The sequence below is a fragment of the Podarcis pityusensis genome (genome assembly GCF_964106645.2).
Source record: "Podarcis pityusensis genome assembly, chromosome: 9".
NCBI classification, from domain to species: domain Eukaryota; kingdom Metazoa; phylum Chordata; class Lepidosauria; order Squamata; family Lacertidae; genus Podarcis; species Podarcis pityusensis.
The window spans coordinates 76,261,743-76,278,959 of record NC_138034.1 but is presented as its reverse complement, the minus strand read 5'-3'; the positions used below and the strand labels follow the sequence as shown (position 1 = coordinate 76,278,959).

Genomic DNA, 17,217 nt, shown 5'->3' with positions numbered 1-17,217 from the left:
TAGTCCAACCCCCTGCAAGGCAGGAATCTGGACCTGAAATAACACACACAATACACCAGGCCCAGAAAATCCTGCTGGCTCCCCGCTGAGGAATGAGGCCTGGCCTGATATATAATAAAAGGAAGAAAAGGTTTAAATGGGATATTCCCTGCCAAACCAGAAGCTTGTAGGTATAATAGGGGCAGGTGTTCCAAAGAAGATGCCCAAACTATTTATGTTTGTGAGAACAGCAGCTAAAATATTATATGCTCAGAAATGGAAAGAGGAGGAGGTTGCAATGAAGGGGAAGTGGCTTTCGAAAGTAATGGACTAGGCAGAAATGGCAAAGCTGACAGCGAAATTAAGAGCTCAGAATGATGAACTTTTCAAAGAAAAATGGAGGGCTTTAATTTTTAAAAAGCGTTACAGCCAAATGAAATCACAGGCAGGATTTTAGATAAAAGCAGAAGAAGAAAAATGACAAAATGATTGCAGCAGAGAAACTTTTTTGTAATAGATAAAGATATAATCCAGGAGTAAAAACACTGCGGAGATGAAGTCAACAGATGAAATAATGTAATTATTTGATTTGAGGTGATTGTGAAAACGTCTGGAAAAAATAATTTTAAAATAATATAAAGGGAATAAGGCATGGCTCAAATGTTGTTGCTAAGCGTGAGTCGCTGACCCATCTCCAGGTTTCAGCCGCCTCACCTGCAATTCTGGACCTCAGGTCTCTGAGAAACGCTGTGCTTTGGAATAAGTGCAGGGCCAGCTATGCAGCAACAGACAGAAGGGAGAGCAGAATCAGAGGTCTCAGCAGGGCGGGGCACTGGCAGGAATCGCTGGCATGAAAATAGAACTATTGCAAGCTTAGAAGGGGGCCCTTATTTTCAGCCGTGTGGAGAGTTTGGAGGGCGTCTTGTCTACAGTTTTATCTGAGGTTACACACATCTCCATACCTCATGCCACTTCCACCATTGCCCCACACAAGTGAAATGTCAAATTGCACCTCTGTTTCCAGGGAACAACCGACATGCTGAACCTCTCAACTTGATATCAGGTTGAGACCTAGCTCAGCTGGTAGAGCACGAGACTCTGAATCTCGGGACGGTGGGTTCGAGCCCCACATTGGGCAAAAGATACCTGCATTGCAGGGGGTTGGAATAGATGACCCTCATGGTCTCTTCCAAGTCCACAATTCTGCTGAGATCACTCCCTGGAATATAGGTATGTCCATATAAATCTTTGCTGGATGCAGACATCTAGTTCCCTCCCCGGGTTCGCAGAAACTCTGTGGATGTTTTCACACTTCTGGCTTAAAGGAGTTCTTGCTTTAACTGGGTTTTCATGTGATCAGTAAATGTAAGATGGGTGCTGCCCACAATGCTCATTGGCGTGGTCTGTAGGGGAAAGGCAGGAGGGGAAGAACATCTGCTTTGCATGCAGAATAATCACATCTCAAGCCCCGGCAGCATCTCCAGGCAGGGACAATGATTTTATGCTTTAAAATGTCTCTGGGTGTTGCTGTGTTGTTGTTTTTTGTGTCCATTCCTTCTCTATAATCATTCAATAAATAAATACATTCTGTTATTTATTTGGTCAAAGGTATAAAGAAGAAGAGGGTCGTGACAACATCACACCAAATAAAAACGTGAATTGGAGTTGGTTGGTGGAAACACATCAGAAGACAGCAGTTCAGAAGGAACAAAGGAGCAGATACAGGAACATAAGAACTTGAGAAGATCGCGGCTGGATCAGGCCCAAGGGGACCCATCTAGGCCAGAATCCTGTTCTCCCAGGGGCCAAGCAGATGTGACAATGGGAAACTTGCAAGCAGGATCTGAGCGCAAGAGCAACTCTCCCCTCCGGTGGTTTCCAGCAACGGATTCAGAAGCATCGCTGCCTCGGACTGTGGAGGCAGAGAAAACCCAAGACTTTTCCATTTCTCTCAGGAGGAGATCAGGGTTCAAATCCCCACTTGGCCAGGAGCCAGTCCCTGGCTTGGGAGCCAGTCCCTGCCTCTCAGCCTATTTTGAAGCATAGGTAAAGGTAAAGGGACCCCTGACCATTGGTCCAGTCGTGGCCGACTCTGGGGTTGCTTCGCTCATCTCACTTTACTGGCCGAGGGAGCCGGCGTACAGCTTCCGGGTCATGTGGCCAGCATGACTAAGCCGCTTCTGGGGAACCAGAGCAGCACACAGAAACGCCGTTTACCTTCCCGCCGGAGCGGTACCTATTTATCTACTTGCACTTTTGACGTGCTTCCGAACTGCTAGGTTGGCAAGAGCAGGGACCGAGCAACGGGAGCTCACCCCATCGCAGGGATTCGAACCACCAACCTTCTGATCGGCAAGTCCTAGGCTCAGTGGTTTAACCCACAGCGCCACCCGCGTCCCTACTTCGAAGCATAGCTGTCAACTTTTCCCTTTTCTTGTGAGGAATCCTATTCAGAATAAGGGGAAATCCCTTTTAAAAAAGCGAAACGTTGACAGCTATGCTTCGAAGGGTCGTTGTGGGGATTAAATGAGGAGCGGGGTGGGGACCATGCCGGCCACCTTGAGCTCCTCAAAAGACAAGGTATGCTATAAAATGCAATGAAATAAATAAATACGAAGACTGCCACTATGAAAAGTAAGTCCAAAAGCATGAATCAAATATACAGATTAGAATAAACTCCCTCTGCAAAACCAACAAAACAGGAGTGCCGGGCAGAGCTCCCTTTTTGAGCAGCCTGTGGGGTGGGGCAGAGAGGAGGAGGAGTCCCCCCCCCCCCTTGTCCAGACCTCTGCCCCCCACCCTCTGCCTCTGGGCTGAGTCTCGGGGGGCCCTTACCTCGGAAGGTGACGCTGGCCACCGGGTCGCTGCGCTTGTCGCCCTTCTCCAAGGCGGGAAGGCTGCAGGCGCGCTGCAAGACGCAGCGGAACATGGTCTCTCTCTCTCTCTCTCTGGCGCGCGTCCGCCTTCAGGGGCGCAGCGCCCGCCGGTCACACAGAGCCATCCCCGCCCAGCGCCGCCCGCCTCCCGCCCAGCGCCGGACGCAGCATCAGGACCAGTCGGCAGGCAGGGCGGCGCGTTATCCCGCCAGGGGGCGCTGCGCGATCGGCCGCCCAGGATGCTCGGAGCGCAAAAGGAAGCGTAGCTGCGCGCAGCTACTCGCCCCGCCGCATTTCGTCACTGGGATATGTTTGTTTGTTTGTTTGTTTGTTTGTCTGTCTGCCTGCTGTTAGATTTATATAGCCACCAGTCCATTATTATTCCCTGGGCGGCTTACAACAAGGTGTTTAAATGACAATATATAATAATAATTTTAAAAGCAACCATAGGCAATAAAAGACAGCAAAAAAAAAAGTCCAAGCATAAGTGCTGGATGAACCGCTAAGCAAAATAAGCAGGTGCTTAGGGCATCAAGGGAAGCACTCCAGGAATTTTCCATTGCGGGATTTTAAACACGAATGGTCACCAGTTGCTCCTCTGAGTGTTCGTTTTCTCAGTTAAAGTATATTTAAAATCCCAATAGAACAACAGTGCAACAAGTCAGGCTGGATGCCTCATCTGGACTGAGTATAGAAGCAGATGTGTCGGGTAAGATTAGTTTGAGGATCTGATCAAAGACTTTGCAACTAGAAAAAGTCGGAGAAATTATTTTCAAATAGAAATGAAGTGGGAGCATACAAAAGTAAAGATTATTTTCCATCCTACTTTTGTTTCCTTTCAAAAAGCACAGTTTAGATTTATAGTTTATTATTGTTTATATTTTGAATGAGATATATATGGGGGCACCAAAATCTTTTAAGTGTTTGGGGCCTCTAAAAAAAGGTCTCAATCTGGCCCTGCCTAGCATGCAGGATGAAATCACCTCTTTATTCACTCAGGTTTAACTGCATTAACTGCACTGGAATTCCACCGAGAACAAGGGAGGCGTTCCTCGTGAGTTCTCACACTTCTTTTTCTATTAATTAGTTAAATAATTTTATACACTGCCCTTCATCTGAAGATCTCAGTGTGGTTCAAAAGGTAGAAATACAGGCTGAAAGCACAAAATAAATAGTGAAAACAAAAAGGAAAGGAAACAATAACATCCCCTTCCCACAAACACATTTAAAAGGCCATAGAATATTAATCAGCCAAAGACCTGGTTAAAAAGGAACATTTTCGCCTGGCAATAGCGTGATAAAATTCAAAACAGCAAAAATTAATTGCCCATTTATTCAAAACCCGGTGAAAACAATTTAGTTTAATTAATTAAACAAAACTGATGCACTTGATCCTATGATACCAGCTTTTGGAAGTCTGGTTTTCATTTGTGCTCTCCATAATCCCCTCCTCTGCTGCCCCCTGCCTCTTTGCATCCTCCTAGGTAATCTCACATCCCGGGGGCTTTTATGGTGTAGGGCAGGGTGGGGTGGGGGGCACTGGGGGCGAGTCGATGGAACCAAGAGAGCAGTAGCACAAAAATTTTTGAGACCCCAAAACAAGGGATAAAATTTAAGCCATATGATCAAATAGAAGGTATGTTTACAGGTTGGTTGCAATACCATCAGGTTAATGATATATTGAATGATGATAAAGGGAAAGTTGGGTTTGAAGACAAAAAAATCAAGATTTCAAATAGATTTAATAGAAGACAGAGGTAAAACATTATCCAAAATGTATGATTTGTTATTAGAATGGTTTACAAAAGATGAAGAAGTGAAAGAAGCAATGATAAAATGGGCTATAGATTTTGGGCACAATATAGAATTGGACGCATGGTATGAATTATGGAATGTAAATATGAAGTTTACGGCATGTACGGCTTTAAAAGAGAACCTAATGAAAATGATTTATAGGTGGCATCTAACTCCGGTAAAACTGGCAAAAATGTATAGGATGAAGGACAAAGAATGTTGGAAATGCAAAGAGGTGGATGGAGACTTTACCACATGTGGTGGACTTGTGATAAAGTTAAGAACTTTGGGGAGTTAATTTACAATGAACTCAAGAAAATATTTAAATACACCTTTCCCAAAAAACCTGAAGCCTTTTTTGGGGGTTGATGGGGAAGGAAATTAAGAAAGCGGACCAAAGAGTCTTTATGTACGCCACAGCAGCGGCAAGAAATATGCTTGCCCAAAACTGGAAATTGCAAGAAGTTCCCACCATTGCAGAGTGGCAGACAAAAATGATGAGTTATGCAGAGTTAGCCAAACTGACGGGAAGAATTTGGGATCAGGACGATCAGAGGTTTCAAGAGAACTGGAGTAAATTTATGGTGTATATAAAGGATAACTGTAAAACCTTAAAAACACTGGCAGGACCGAAATAGCTCTTACAATGTATGGCAGATATAAGGTTAAAAAATAGAATACGCGATATAAGAAAATAAGGGATACTCGCTGAAGGGATGGAGGGAAGTCGCAAGCTCGGCAGAGCTAAAAGTATCTATGTGATTTATTGTAGTGTGTTGTAAAAGTATGTATTAGGAAAATAATAAAAATTTATTTAAAAAAAATGTTTGAGACCCACTGAGAGTGTCCGACCAGGGCCTGGGAGGGCAGGGTTCGAATCCCCTCCCAGCCATGAAGCTCACTAGCAGAACAAGATGGCGACAGATGTCCGCGACTGTCCTTTCTCCCTCCCTGGCATCGGGTAGCCTGAGGGAGGCTGCCTCTGACTATGGGATGTTCCCCTCCTGCCTGCCGCATACAGCATCCATCTAATACACCACCCATCCTCCACCACAACCTAACATACTTAGAAAACCGCATGTGCTTCTGTCCACCATGACATCTGGTTGCAATGAGTTCCCCAGGCCACTTCCAGGACACATTGAGGAGTGTCCATTCCAAGCCTGCAGCCAGGCTGATCACATGGGGCCTCAAGCCAGCTCAGCAAAAGGCTTAATTCTTCTGTTTGAGTTTCATCAGTGACCGAAACTGAGAGTGAGATGAGTGGGAAAACTTTGGCTTTGTCCTGCTCACTCCCTGACACAGGTGCAACACTTGGAGCTCTTGCAGAGGGGGGAAGTTGGGATACAAATTCAATAAATCTGTATTTTTAACGAACATTTTATATTCTATGTCAACCATTTGGAGGCTATGGATGATTAAGCAGGAGATAGAGACCCAGCCCACAGTCACAGAAAAACAGTCACAGAAAAACCCAGTTGTGCCATCTGAGGGTTCCATAGAAACATAGAATTGGGAAAGTTGGAAGGAACACATTTGAGCCACTGACAGCATCTTTTCAAAGTATTCCAGCCATTTAAACCTCAGGTGGAAATCTGATGGGAAGATGGGGAGAGGCGGACAGGAAGTTGGCAGGGCCGGGAAGCAGATGGCAACAGGAAGGGCCACTTCCCTCTTGGCAGTGTTAGGATATTGATGTTCTGTTCCACCTAAACAGATGTGTGGAGCTGTGGTATGTCACATGTCTGTTTACATCCCAGCATAGCTTGCTGGGAACTTCCGTTTGTGTATTGTTGTTGCTGTTCAGTCGTTTAGTCGTGTCCGACTCTTCGTGACCCCCTGGACCAGAGCACGCCAGGCCCTCCTGTCTTCCACTGCCTCCTGCAGTTTGGTCAAACTCATGTTCGTAGCTTCGAGAACACTGTCCCACCATCTTGTCCTCTGTTGTCCCCTTCTCCTTGTGCCCTCCGTCTTTCCCAACATCAGGGTCTTTTCCAGAGAGTCTTCTCTTCTCATGAGGAGGCCAAAGCATTGGAGCCTCAGCTTCCCGATCTGTCCTTCCAGTGAGCACTCAGGGCTGATTTCCTTCAGAATGGAGAGGTTGGATCTTCTTGCAGTCCATGGGACTCTCAAGAGTCTCCTCCAGCACCAGAATTCAAAAGCATCAATTCTTTGGCAATCAGCCTTCTTTATGGTCCAGCTCTCAATTCCATACATCACTACTGGGGAAAACATAGCTTGAACATAGCTGTATAGCTTTTGCCTTTTGCTGCTTCTTGCTTGGACACGAAAGGGGGAAGACATGTTTTTTTCCTTTGTCCTGATGTATGCTTAATAAACTGCTTGTAAATATGCTTTACATATGCCTCTGTCCGCCCTTCTGCCTCGAGGAGTTTATCTCTGCTGGCTTGCGTGCTCAGCTTTAGAAAGGTTTCTGAAGCTCTGGGTCGCAGTTTTGATGCAGAACTGAGGACTGGAGTTCGACCGGCTGCCAGCCGGTGGGCTGGAGCCAGCTGGGGGTCTGCCAATTGCCCCCGTCCCCTTGAGTGCATCGCAACAGGCAGGAGGGCGGACAATCCCTGAGAAAGAGGGGGGAAGCACCTGAGGCATTCCTTTTAGGTATACCGTACTTTTCGCTCCATAGGGCACACCAGACCATAGGGCGCACCTAGTTTTTAGGGGGGGAAATAAAGAAGAAAAAATTATTTCCCCCCCCCCCCCAGCCCCAGAGAGCAAAGAAGCCAAGACAGCGAGTGGGATCCATCCCACTGGCTGTCTTGGCTTCCTCTTTAGCCACGTGCAACCTCTCCAACCGGGAGCGGCTGCGTGCAGCTTTGGCAGAAGCCAAGACAGCAAGCAGGATGGATCCCGCTCGCTGTCTTGGCTTCGTTTTTAGCCGCGGAGCTGGGGCGGGAGAAGCCCGAGCTTCCCCCGACCCCAGCCCCCAGAACAGGCAGCTATCCGCAAGCCTTCCGAGTGCAGCAGGAACTCCTGCCACGCTCAGAAGGCTTGCGGATAGCTGCCTGAAGCCTGCATTCACTCCATAGGACGCAAACACATTTCCCCTTAATTTTTGGAGGGGGAAAAGTGCATCCTATAGAGCGAAAAATACGGTAATCACAAATGATATTCCTGACAATCAAAGGGAAGTATTCCTTTATGCAACGACAGCTGCCAGGATGCTTATAGCAAAAAATTGGAAAGGGAGAAAAATTCCATCAATGAAAGAATGGCAAATTAAATTTTGTGAACATATAAACCTGGCAAGACTCACAGCATTCATAAGGGGACAATCGGACCAGAAATTATTAAAAGAATGGGGATGCGCTAAAGAGTATATGAAAAAACATTGTTCTGGAGTAAGTATATCGGTATGTAATGAATGATGCTTTACAGGGTTAAAGAAAAAGAAAAATGATGTAAAAAGTATAAAGATAAAGGTAATCCACATTAGACACAACAATTTAGAAAGAGTACAATTTTCTTAGAACAAAGGAAGGAAGTCAATATGTGTATATGTATGTAATGACTAGATTAGAATGAAGATATGTTTTATTTGTAGATGTGTGTTTTTTCTTTTCCTTTTTCTCTTTTTTCCTTTTTTGTGTTCTGTTTTTCTTTCTTGTTTGTATAGTTTTATTTTGGATTCAATGTTTGTAATTTTTGTTGTAATTTTACATTGAAAAATAAAAAAAGAAAAAAAGAAAGAGGGGGGAAGCCTCGCAGGTTGGTGATGCAGGAGCCTTCATGAAGAAGAGCTCTAGAAGGCATGCGCAGGATGAGTCCTCTCAGCTGCCCTGTGCACGTCGAAGGTGGAGCAGAACCACCTTAAATAACATGAGCTTAAAGCGGATGACTCTTCCTCCCACAAATTCTGCACCTGTCGGGTGGAAATACCCTTTGGCAGCAGGAGGACTGATGAGTCAGTGATCCCAGGGGGAGAGAAAGAATCCATCTGGGAAATCAGGTCCTGCCTCTGGATTCTCGGTTTGGGACTTTTCAGTTTGGAGAAAAGGAAGGGAGGAAGAATTGGCAAGATATAGAATTATGCATGGCATGGAGACAGCGGGTGAAGTTCTTCTCCCTCTCTCATAACGACAGAAACTCAACATCTAATGAAGTTGATGGATGGAAGATTCAGGACGGGGGGAAACATCCACGCAGCGCTGTGTTAAACTGTGGAACTCCCTCCCTCATGAGGCAGCGCTGGCCGCCAGCCTAAATGGCTTTGAAAGAGGATTAGACAAATTCATGGACGAAGAGAGGGCTATTGATGGGCGTCTCTCCACAGTCGGAGGCAGCAAAGGCCTTCTCGGTGGTGGCACTCAGCCTGTGGAACGCCCTCCCATCAGATGTCAACAACTGACTTTTGGAAGACATCTGAAGGCAGCCATGTTTAGGGAAGTTTATAATGTTTAATGCTGTATTATGTTCTTAATATTCAGTTGAGAGCCGCCCAGAGTGGCTGGGGAAGCCCAGCCAGATCGGCAGGGTATAAATAAATTATTATTATTATTATTATTATTATTATTATTATTATTATTTCAGTTGGGAGCACCCAGAGTGGCTGGGGAAATGCAGCCAGATGGGCGGGGTAAAGGTAAAGGGACCCCTGACCATTAGGTCCAGTCGTGGCCGACTCTGGGGTTGCGGCGCTCATCTCGCTTTACTGGCCGAGGGAGCTGGCGTACAGCTTCCGGGTCATGTGGCTAGCATGACTAAGCTGCTTCTGGTGAGCCAGAGCAGCACATGGAAACGCTGTTTACCTTCCCGCCGGAGTGGTACCTATTTATCTACTTGCACTTTGACGTGCTTTCGAACTGCTAGGTTGGCAGGAGCAGGGACCGAGGAACGGGAGCTCACCCCGTCGCGGGGATTCGAACTGCTGACCTTCTGATCAGCAAGCCCTAGGCTCTGTGGTTTAACCCACAGCGCCACCCACATCCTTAAATGGGGGGGGGGGTATAAATAATAAATTGTTGTTGTTGTTGTTGTTGTTGTTATTCTGAACCCCAGTGGCTGGAAACCACAGGAGAGGAAAGGACGCTCAGGTCCTCCTTGCAGGTTTTCCATTGGTGAGAAGGTGGTCTGGATGGGTCCCCTTTGGCCTGATCCAGCAGCCTCTTCTTATCATAAAATCACAGAATCGCAGAGTGGGAAAGGGACCCCGGAGATCATCTAGGCCAACCCTAGCAGAACAGTCTCCCTCGGAAGGTTGTGGACGACTTGTAATGATGACATTGGAGCAGTTCTACATTATTGTTGTTGTTGTTGGAATTTATATACCACCCTCTACCTGCAGGTCTCAGGGCAGTTCACAGAATTCTGATTTCCATAGTGATTGTTTTGGCAAGGACATATGGCGCCTTTTCCAGTCTTCTTCCTTGGAGGTTTTTAAGGAGAAGTTGGGTGGCCCTCTGTCAGGGATGCTTGAGCTGAGATTCCTGCATTGCTGGGGGTTGGACTAGATGACCCTCCGTGCCCCTTCCAACTCTAGGATTGTAGGATCTCAAGGGAGCACAAAAGACTATTTATGTATGCGACCACAACTGCACGGACGTTATTGGTCCAGATATGGAAGGAAGATAAAGTCCTGACCAGAGAAGAATGGCAGGTGAAGTGGATGGATTATGCAGAAATGGCAAAAATGACCGGAAGAATCAGAAATCAGGAAGACCAGAATTTAAATAAGGAATGGAAGCAACAAACTGACCTTTTCCTGTAAGGCAAAGATCATAAGACGACCCGGATGATCGCCAGATTCTGTGTACAGATCTGTAGGCATAGACCATTGCTCGACCCAAACTAGTTCATTAAGAAAATCCCCAAACTTGGTTCCATGGGTGACTCTGGGTCATAGCTTATCTTAAAGTTTTCAGTGTCTATATGCTTGTCGCATTTATAAATTTTAAATTTATTGTTGTATGCTGTTTTAAAAGTTTGCTTTCCTTTTGGGATTGTACCCCCAAGTGTGTTTTAAAAGCTGGTCTTCGACCGTAATAAATTATCTATCTAATAAGGAATGGGGGAAATTTATAACTTATCTTAAAGAGCATTGCAAACAGTTAAAATCGTTAGTAGAATTGGAATGACACTTGTAGTTCAATGGTGAATTTTGGACACAGTGGAAATGTAAAAGATCTGAATCATCATGAAAGATACAGGAGGAAATGATCAACAATAGGACCCGCAAAGGGGAGGAGGGAAGTCTGGGAGATTCCATGGAATCTTATTTATGTGTTTGATATGTGACTAAAGTTTTAATCTGAAAACCAAATAAATATTTATATATTTTTAAACACCCTCTAGGATTCTACTCCACTGCAATGCAGGAATCTCAGCTAAAGCACCCTTGCCACCCAACCCATAGCTGTCAACGTTTCCCTTTTTTTAAAGGGAAATTCCCTTATTCCGAATAGGATTCCTCGCAGGAAAAGGGGAAAGTTGACAGCTATGACCCAAGCTCTGCTTCAAAAACTCCAAGGAAGGAGAGCCTGTTCCACGATCAAAAATCTCTTGCTCCTCTCATGTTCTCCTCCTCTGCAAAGCGGCCGCTGAGCCCTGGGCACTTGCTGGAGCTTCTGTGACACAGAGAGAGCTCTGCCAGGCCAGCCACCCCAGCCCCCGCTGGCCAAACAGGTGCTGGGGCCAGGATCCAAAGGCGCTGTGTGACGGCAAGGAGGAAACTATAAAAAGAGCAGGGTGTGGCGGTGCTGGGGAGGTTAGGTTTCTCATCTGCCTCCTTTGCTGGGCTTCTGCAGCTCCTGTTGCCAAATACCCTGGGCAGGATCCAGTCTCTCTGATTAAGAGGCTGAGTCTATGGAGGTGGGGCAGAGGGGGAATGGGAAAGGAGGAGGACCAGAGACCATCTGAAACACTCCCTTTTTAAATAAATAAATAAAAATTCTTTTGGCATTTCTTTTTTTTTGGCAATTTTTTAGGCAGCTCCCAAAAGAATTAATGATAATAATAAAAAAGCGATAAAACATCAGACATTAAAAGCTTCCCCAAACAGACCCCTCCCTTCTCTCTCTGCCCATGGGATCCTTTTCCCAGGATGTCTATTAGCATATAAAGTCCCTAACAACTGGGGACCAGAACAGGCAATAGCACACATGCCAAATAATTCCCATTTAGCGTTTAGAAGAATTAGCTCCATTCATGTGGCAACACCTTTGTCCTTTGGAACTCCCCGCCACTTGATCTCACGCAGGTGCCTTCACTCACTGCACTCTTTCCAGCACCTGCTCAAAACACTCTTGTTTAGACAATGCTTAGAAAGGACACATGCTTGATCTCTAAGCATACTTAGAAAGAAAATGTGAGTCTTAACCGGTTTTAGTAATTTTAACTTTTTGTATGTTTCAAACTATTGAAATTTCCCCCTCGATTTTCTCGTTTTATCTTTTCACAAACCGCTTTGAGGTTTCCGTCTGCAATCTAGCAGCGTATACATTTTATGAAATGGATATAAATGAATAAATAAAGTAAGGGCGGCATTTGGTTTCACACACACACATAAAAACGTAATAGGATTCAACCGTCGGTTGCTCTGACATTATAGCCAATAAATTGGGTATAAATTTTACGACGTACATAAGAAATCAGTCATCAGACTTCCTTAAAATACTGCCAGAGAGACGTAGCTGGGTGATGATGACCCCTTTGGTTTGCACTGACCCAGATCCTGTTTTGCTTTTCCTTGTGAAAGAGTTCAGCAGCAGCAGCAAATCTGTAGCCTCAGACGCAGGAGGGTGACGCCCACCCCCTTTGGAATATGGAAAGGGAGGGAGGCGTCATATGAATTAAAGCCCAAATAAAATCCCCGCACAGAGAAAGCTAGCATGTAAGGGAGAAGCATTCTAGATGCCCTGGGATGCAGGAAAGGACCACAGCAACATACAGTTACTACGCGGTGCTGCCTTACATCATCTGAGCCCCCTGCGGTCTGATGTGGTGCAGTCCATGCACAGCACCTTAATGCGCATGCGCAGCACCTCAAGTGGCCCCAGCCAAGGCTTTCTGCTGCCTGAGGCAGGAGAGCAAATCCCCGGCCCTCCCAGCCCAAATGCAAAGTACCCAAGGGGCAAGCCAAGTTTGATGTTGCCTCTCCCCGGCCGTGGAAATGCAACAATAATGATGGAAATAAGACTGAGCAATAGCCAAAATCAGCTGCTCCCCCTTTACCCAATGGTAGGGCTGGTCCTCTGAGCCATTCCAAAGAAAGAGAAGCAGGTTCTTTAGCAGAAACACAGTGAATGGACACAGCCACAATTGAGCATTTTTATGATTTCACAAGGCAAATTCCCAACACAGAACTTTAAACTTGGGCTGGATTGAGCCGCTTCCTTGGGTCCCATTTCCTTTCTGGACCTGGAAGAGACCCTGCCACAAATATGATTCTCTCGCAGGCTGAGCAACTTGACCAAGATGAGGTACTCTGAGGCCATGAAATTTGGCTGAGGATGAGCAGGAGACACACCTCCTAAGAGCCGGCTGGATCAGGCCCAGCAGCCCATCTAGTCCAGCCTCCTGTTCTCAACGGGGCTGAGCAGCTGCCTTTGGGCATGGGTAGGTCTAAACCACAGAGCCTAGGGCTTGCTGATCGGAAGGTGAGCAGTTCGAATCCCCGCAACGGGGTGAGCTCCCGTTGCTCGGTCCCTGCTCCTGCCCACCTAGCAGTTCGAAAGCACGTCAAAGTGCAAGTAGATAAATAGGTACCACTCCAGCGGGAAGGCAAACGGCGTTTCCATGCGCTGCTCTGGTTCACCAGAAGCGGCTTGGTCATGCTGGCTACATGACCCGGAAGCTGTACGCCGGCTCCCTCAACCAGTAAAGCGAGATGAGCGCCGCAACCCCAGAGTCGGCCACGACTGGACCTAATGGTCAGGGCACCTTTACCTTTTAGGTAAACTAAGGCCCCAGGGTCAGATCCAGCCCAATCACCTTCTAAATCCAGCCTGTGGACAGTCTGGGAATCAGTATGTTTCTCCGAGAGTAGAATGTGTCCTTTTATTTAAAATGCATCTCTGGGTTATTTGTGGGGCATAGGAATTTGTTCATTTCCCACCCAAAATATAGTCCGGCCCCCCACAAGGTCTGAGGGACAGTGGACTGGCCCCCTGCTGAAAAAGTTTGCTGACCCCTGCCTTTGGGGAACCTGCAAGCAAAATCTGAGCACCAGAGCCCTCTTCCCTCCCGGGGTTTACAGCCACTGGTTTTTGGAAGCCTTGCTGTCTCCAACTGCAAAGGGAGAAACATAGCCGGCCTGGCTAGTAGCCATCAATCTCCCTCTCCTCTGGGAATTTGTCTGATTCTCTCGTAAAGCTGCCTAGGCCATCACACTTCTTGTGGGAGGGAGTTCCACAGTTTAACTACGAGCTGCGTGAAGGGCTGTATCTGTCCTGAACCTTCCAACATTCACCTTTGCCAGGTGTGCCCAAGTTCTAGGGATAGGAGGGAGGAAAATTTCTCTGCACCCACTTTCCCCATGACATGCAGACTTTTTATAAACTTCTATCCGCCTTGGGACGCGGGTGGTGCTGTGGGTTAAACCACAGAGCCTAGGGCTTGCCGATCAGAAGGTTGGCGGTTCGAATCCCCACGATGGGGTGAGCTCCTGTTGCTTGGTCCCAGCTCCTGCCAACCTAGCAGTTCAAAAGCACGTCAAGTGCAAGTAGATAAATAGGTACCGCTTCAGCGGGAAGCTAAACGGCGTTTCCGTGCACTGCTCTGGTTCACCAGAAGCGGCTTAGTCCTGCTGGCACATGACCCAGAAGCTGTACATGCCTCCCTTGAAATCGAGATGAGCGCCGCAACCCCAGAGTCAGCCACAACTGGACCTAATGGTCAGGGGTCCCTTTACCTTTAACCACGTCTTAATTCTCTTTCCCTCTAAACTAAAAAGTCACAGACCTCCCTGGAGATCTGAGGTTTATGCAGATGTGTACAGGGATTGATTTCTTGCTTGTCCCGCATTCAGCAACCTGCAAATAGAAACAGCCCCAAGCATCCCTCTCCAAATCCCCTTTGGCCCCTGAGAATGGGAGAGAGAGAGGTTGTGTTCTCCCCGCCCCCCCCCCCGGCACCCTTGGGTGCTCTCAGCACCCTGCGCCTCTGCTTTCCTTGCCTCGGCCCCTGTAGTTGCAAACTCATCCTGCCTCCTCCTTACCTTCAAACACCACGGAGCAATAAGCATCGCTGATATCCGTATCCGGAGTCTGGACGTTCTGTGCGTGGAGGACGAAGACCCGCAACATTTTGGGAGGCCCAGAGGGTTTCCTCCCCCTCCTCTCCTCGGATCTGGCCCGTCCTCTGGGATGTTTGCTTTCCCTACAGTTCAGGCCCGTCTCCCTCCTGCTCTGGAGCTGGCAGAACAGCTTGGCTCCAGCTCCAGTGACAAACAGATAGAGCTCTTAAAGGGACACCAGCCCTGGCCAGCTCCAAAGCTAAGAGGGCCTGCAAAGACATTGGCGTTCGTTTTTAGACAACTGGACACTCCAGCGCTGGCCTTTAGGTCATCGCCTCAAGACAGAACAAGTTCAAAGAGATAGACAAATGTGCCAGGATCCGTTTCTGATTTTTCTGGCCACATTTCCATGTCAGTTTGCAATTGCTTTTTAAATTCTTAGTGGAAATTTGACAGCTTTTCAGTGGGAATTTCCCTTAAGGCACACAATTTTGTGCCTCGTATAAGCATCTTCATGAGCCGTTTTTCTCCTAACAGATGTAGACCCCCCCCCCCCAATATTACTTGGTTGGTTAACTGAATCACAACATCTGACAAGTGCAATTTTTTTATTTTAGATTCTCTGATGACTAACTTCTCTCTCTCGGGTTTTATAAACAAGAATAATGTTATACAAATAAGTATACCAAGTTTTCTCATGTCATTTGTATATCACAAAAATACATAATAAATGTGGAAAAATATCTACAACCTATGCTTGATTATTAGTGGTCAATGTATGAGTTCTTGGTTTATGAATTGTTTTAAACAATTAGGAAGAAGAAGAAAAGGTGGGAAGAGGGGGAGGGGCAGGGGAGTTTGGTCTGACGCAGTAGAAATATATATATATATATATATATATATATATATATATATATATATATCTAATTTAAAAAAATGTCCAGTAGCACCTTAGAGACCAACTAAGTTTGTTCTTGGTATGAGCTTTCGTGTGCATGCACACTTCTTCAGATACAGTGGTACCTTGGGTTAAGTACTTAATTCATTCCGGAAGTCCATTCTTAACCTGAAACGGTTCTTAACCTAAAGCACCACTTTGGCTAATGGGGCCTCCCACTGCCGCTGCGCTGCCAGAGCATGATTTCTGTTCTCATCCTGAAGCAAAGTTCTTAACCCGAGGTTCTGTTTCTGGGTTAGTGGAGTCTGTAACCTGAAGCGTATGTAACTCGAGGTACCACTGTACACTGAAACAGAAATCACCAGAGCCTTATATATAGTGAGAGGGTGGGGAGGGGTATTACTCAGAAGGGTGGTGGGAACGGCCACTGCCTCTCAGCCTAGCCAACCTCACAGGGTTGTGGCGAGGGTAAAATGGCGAAGGAGTAAATTAGGTGCACCACCTCAAACTCCTTGATAAATAAATCATTTTCTCTCTCCCTTTCATCGATTCAGCGCAGAAAATGGCCCCCACCCCCTCGCTCTGCCGAAGGTGGCTGAGCAGAATCTTTGGGGACTGTTGTGGTTATTAAATTGCGTTTACTGAAACAGGTATTAGGATTAGTGAGGTGTGAACCCCCATTGGCTTCCCTAGGAAACAATTTGGGCTTTTCTGGGCATTTCTGTCAAACGCTAAAAAATGAGCATCCTCAGAGCTTCCTTTTTCCCTTTTCTTTCTTTCTTTCTTTCTTTCTTTCTTTCTTTCTTTCTTTCTTTCTTTCTTTCTTCCTTTCTTTCTCTCTCTCTCTCTTTCTTTTTCTCTTTCTTCCTTTCTCTCTTTCTTTCTCTCTTTTCTCTCTCTCTTTCTTTCTTTCTTGGCATAGGGATTTCAATTCAGGGAAATGCTTCCCTTCACAGGGCGGAATGCCAACCCTGATGGGGCTTCCCGTATTTCGGCCAGGAGGTCATTCCATGACACGGCCACCACCTGCCTCTGTGTTTCCACAACCTCTAATCTTCAGGTAATGTTATACCATTTGGCTTCCAATGACCCTTTTTACCGAGTTCCCCCCATCCAAAGTTAGCCCCTGGCTTTGCAACATTGAAAATTGCCATGTTCCTTTTTACTTCTGCTTTCTGCCTACGCAGGAGCCTGCGTTTCGTTTTATGGCAAGGGGCGCAGATCTGAGTTGAAAGACAGGCTTTATTTTCTCAGAAGCGGAGAGCAGCTCTTGCTTCCTTATCCCAGAATCCTAGGTGTGTCGTCTAATAACGGATTTCTAATATTATGAGAGAGGCTAGTCTCTTTCTCCACATAGTGCAAAATTTTTGAAATTCCTGTTCATGGCCTCATTTTCTAGCACCAGAAATGCAACAGGTGGAAAGATGGTACAACTCCGACCAAGGAAGAATGGCAGATAAAATTGATGAGCAATGCTGAGA

At 46.4% G+C, this 17,217-nt stretch overlaps 1 protein-coding gene across 8 annotated transcripts in view; it reads right to left on the bottom strand.

Annotated features, from left to right (window-relative positions):
- Positions 1-15,071, bottom strand: part of DYSF (dysferlin) — a 191,700-nt gene extending 176,629 nt beyond the window's left edge. For 5 of the 8 annotated variants that reach the window (XM_081020621.1, XM_081020616.1, XM_081020620.1 and 2 more), the window contains exon 1: positions 2,815-2,946. In XM_081020621.1, coding sequence (XP_080876747.1) covers positions 2,815-2,908 — 94 coding nt within the window. In that variant the 5' untranslated portion in view covers positions 2,909-2,946. Of the gene's footprint in view, positions 1-2,814; positions 2,947-14,820 lie in introns of those variants that run through there. The other 3 variants (XM_081020617.1, XM_081020619.1, XM_081020622.1) reach the window with 1 other exon arrangement.
- Between the last annotated feature and the right edge of the window lie 2,146 nt (positions 15,072-17,217).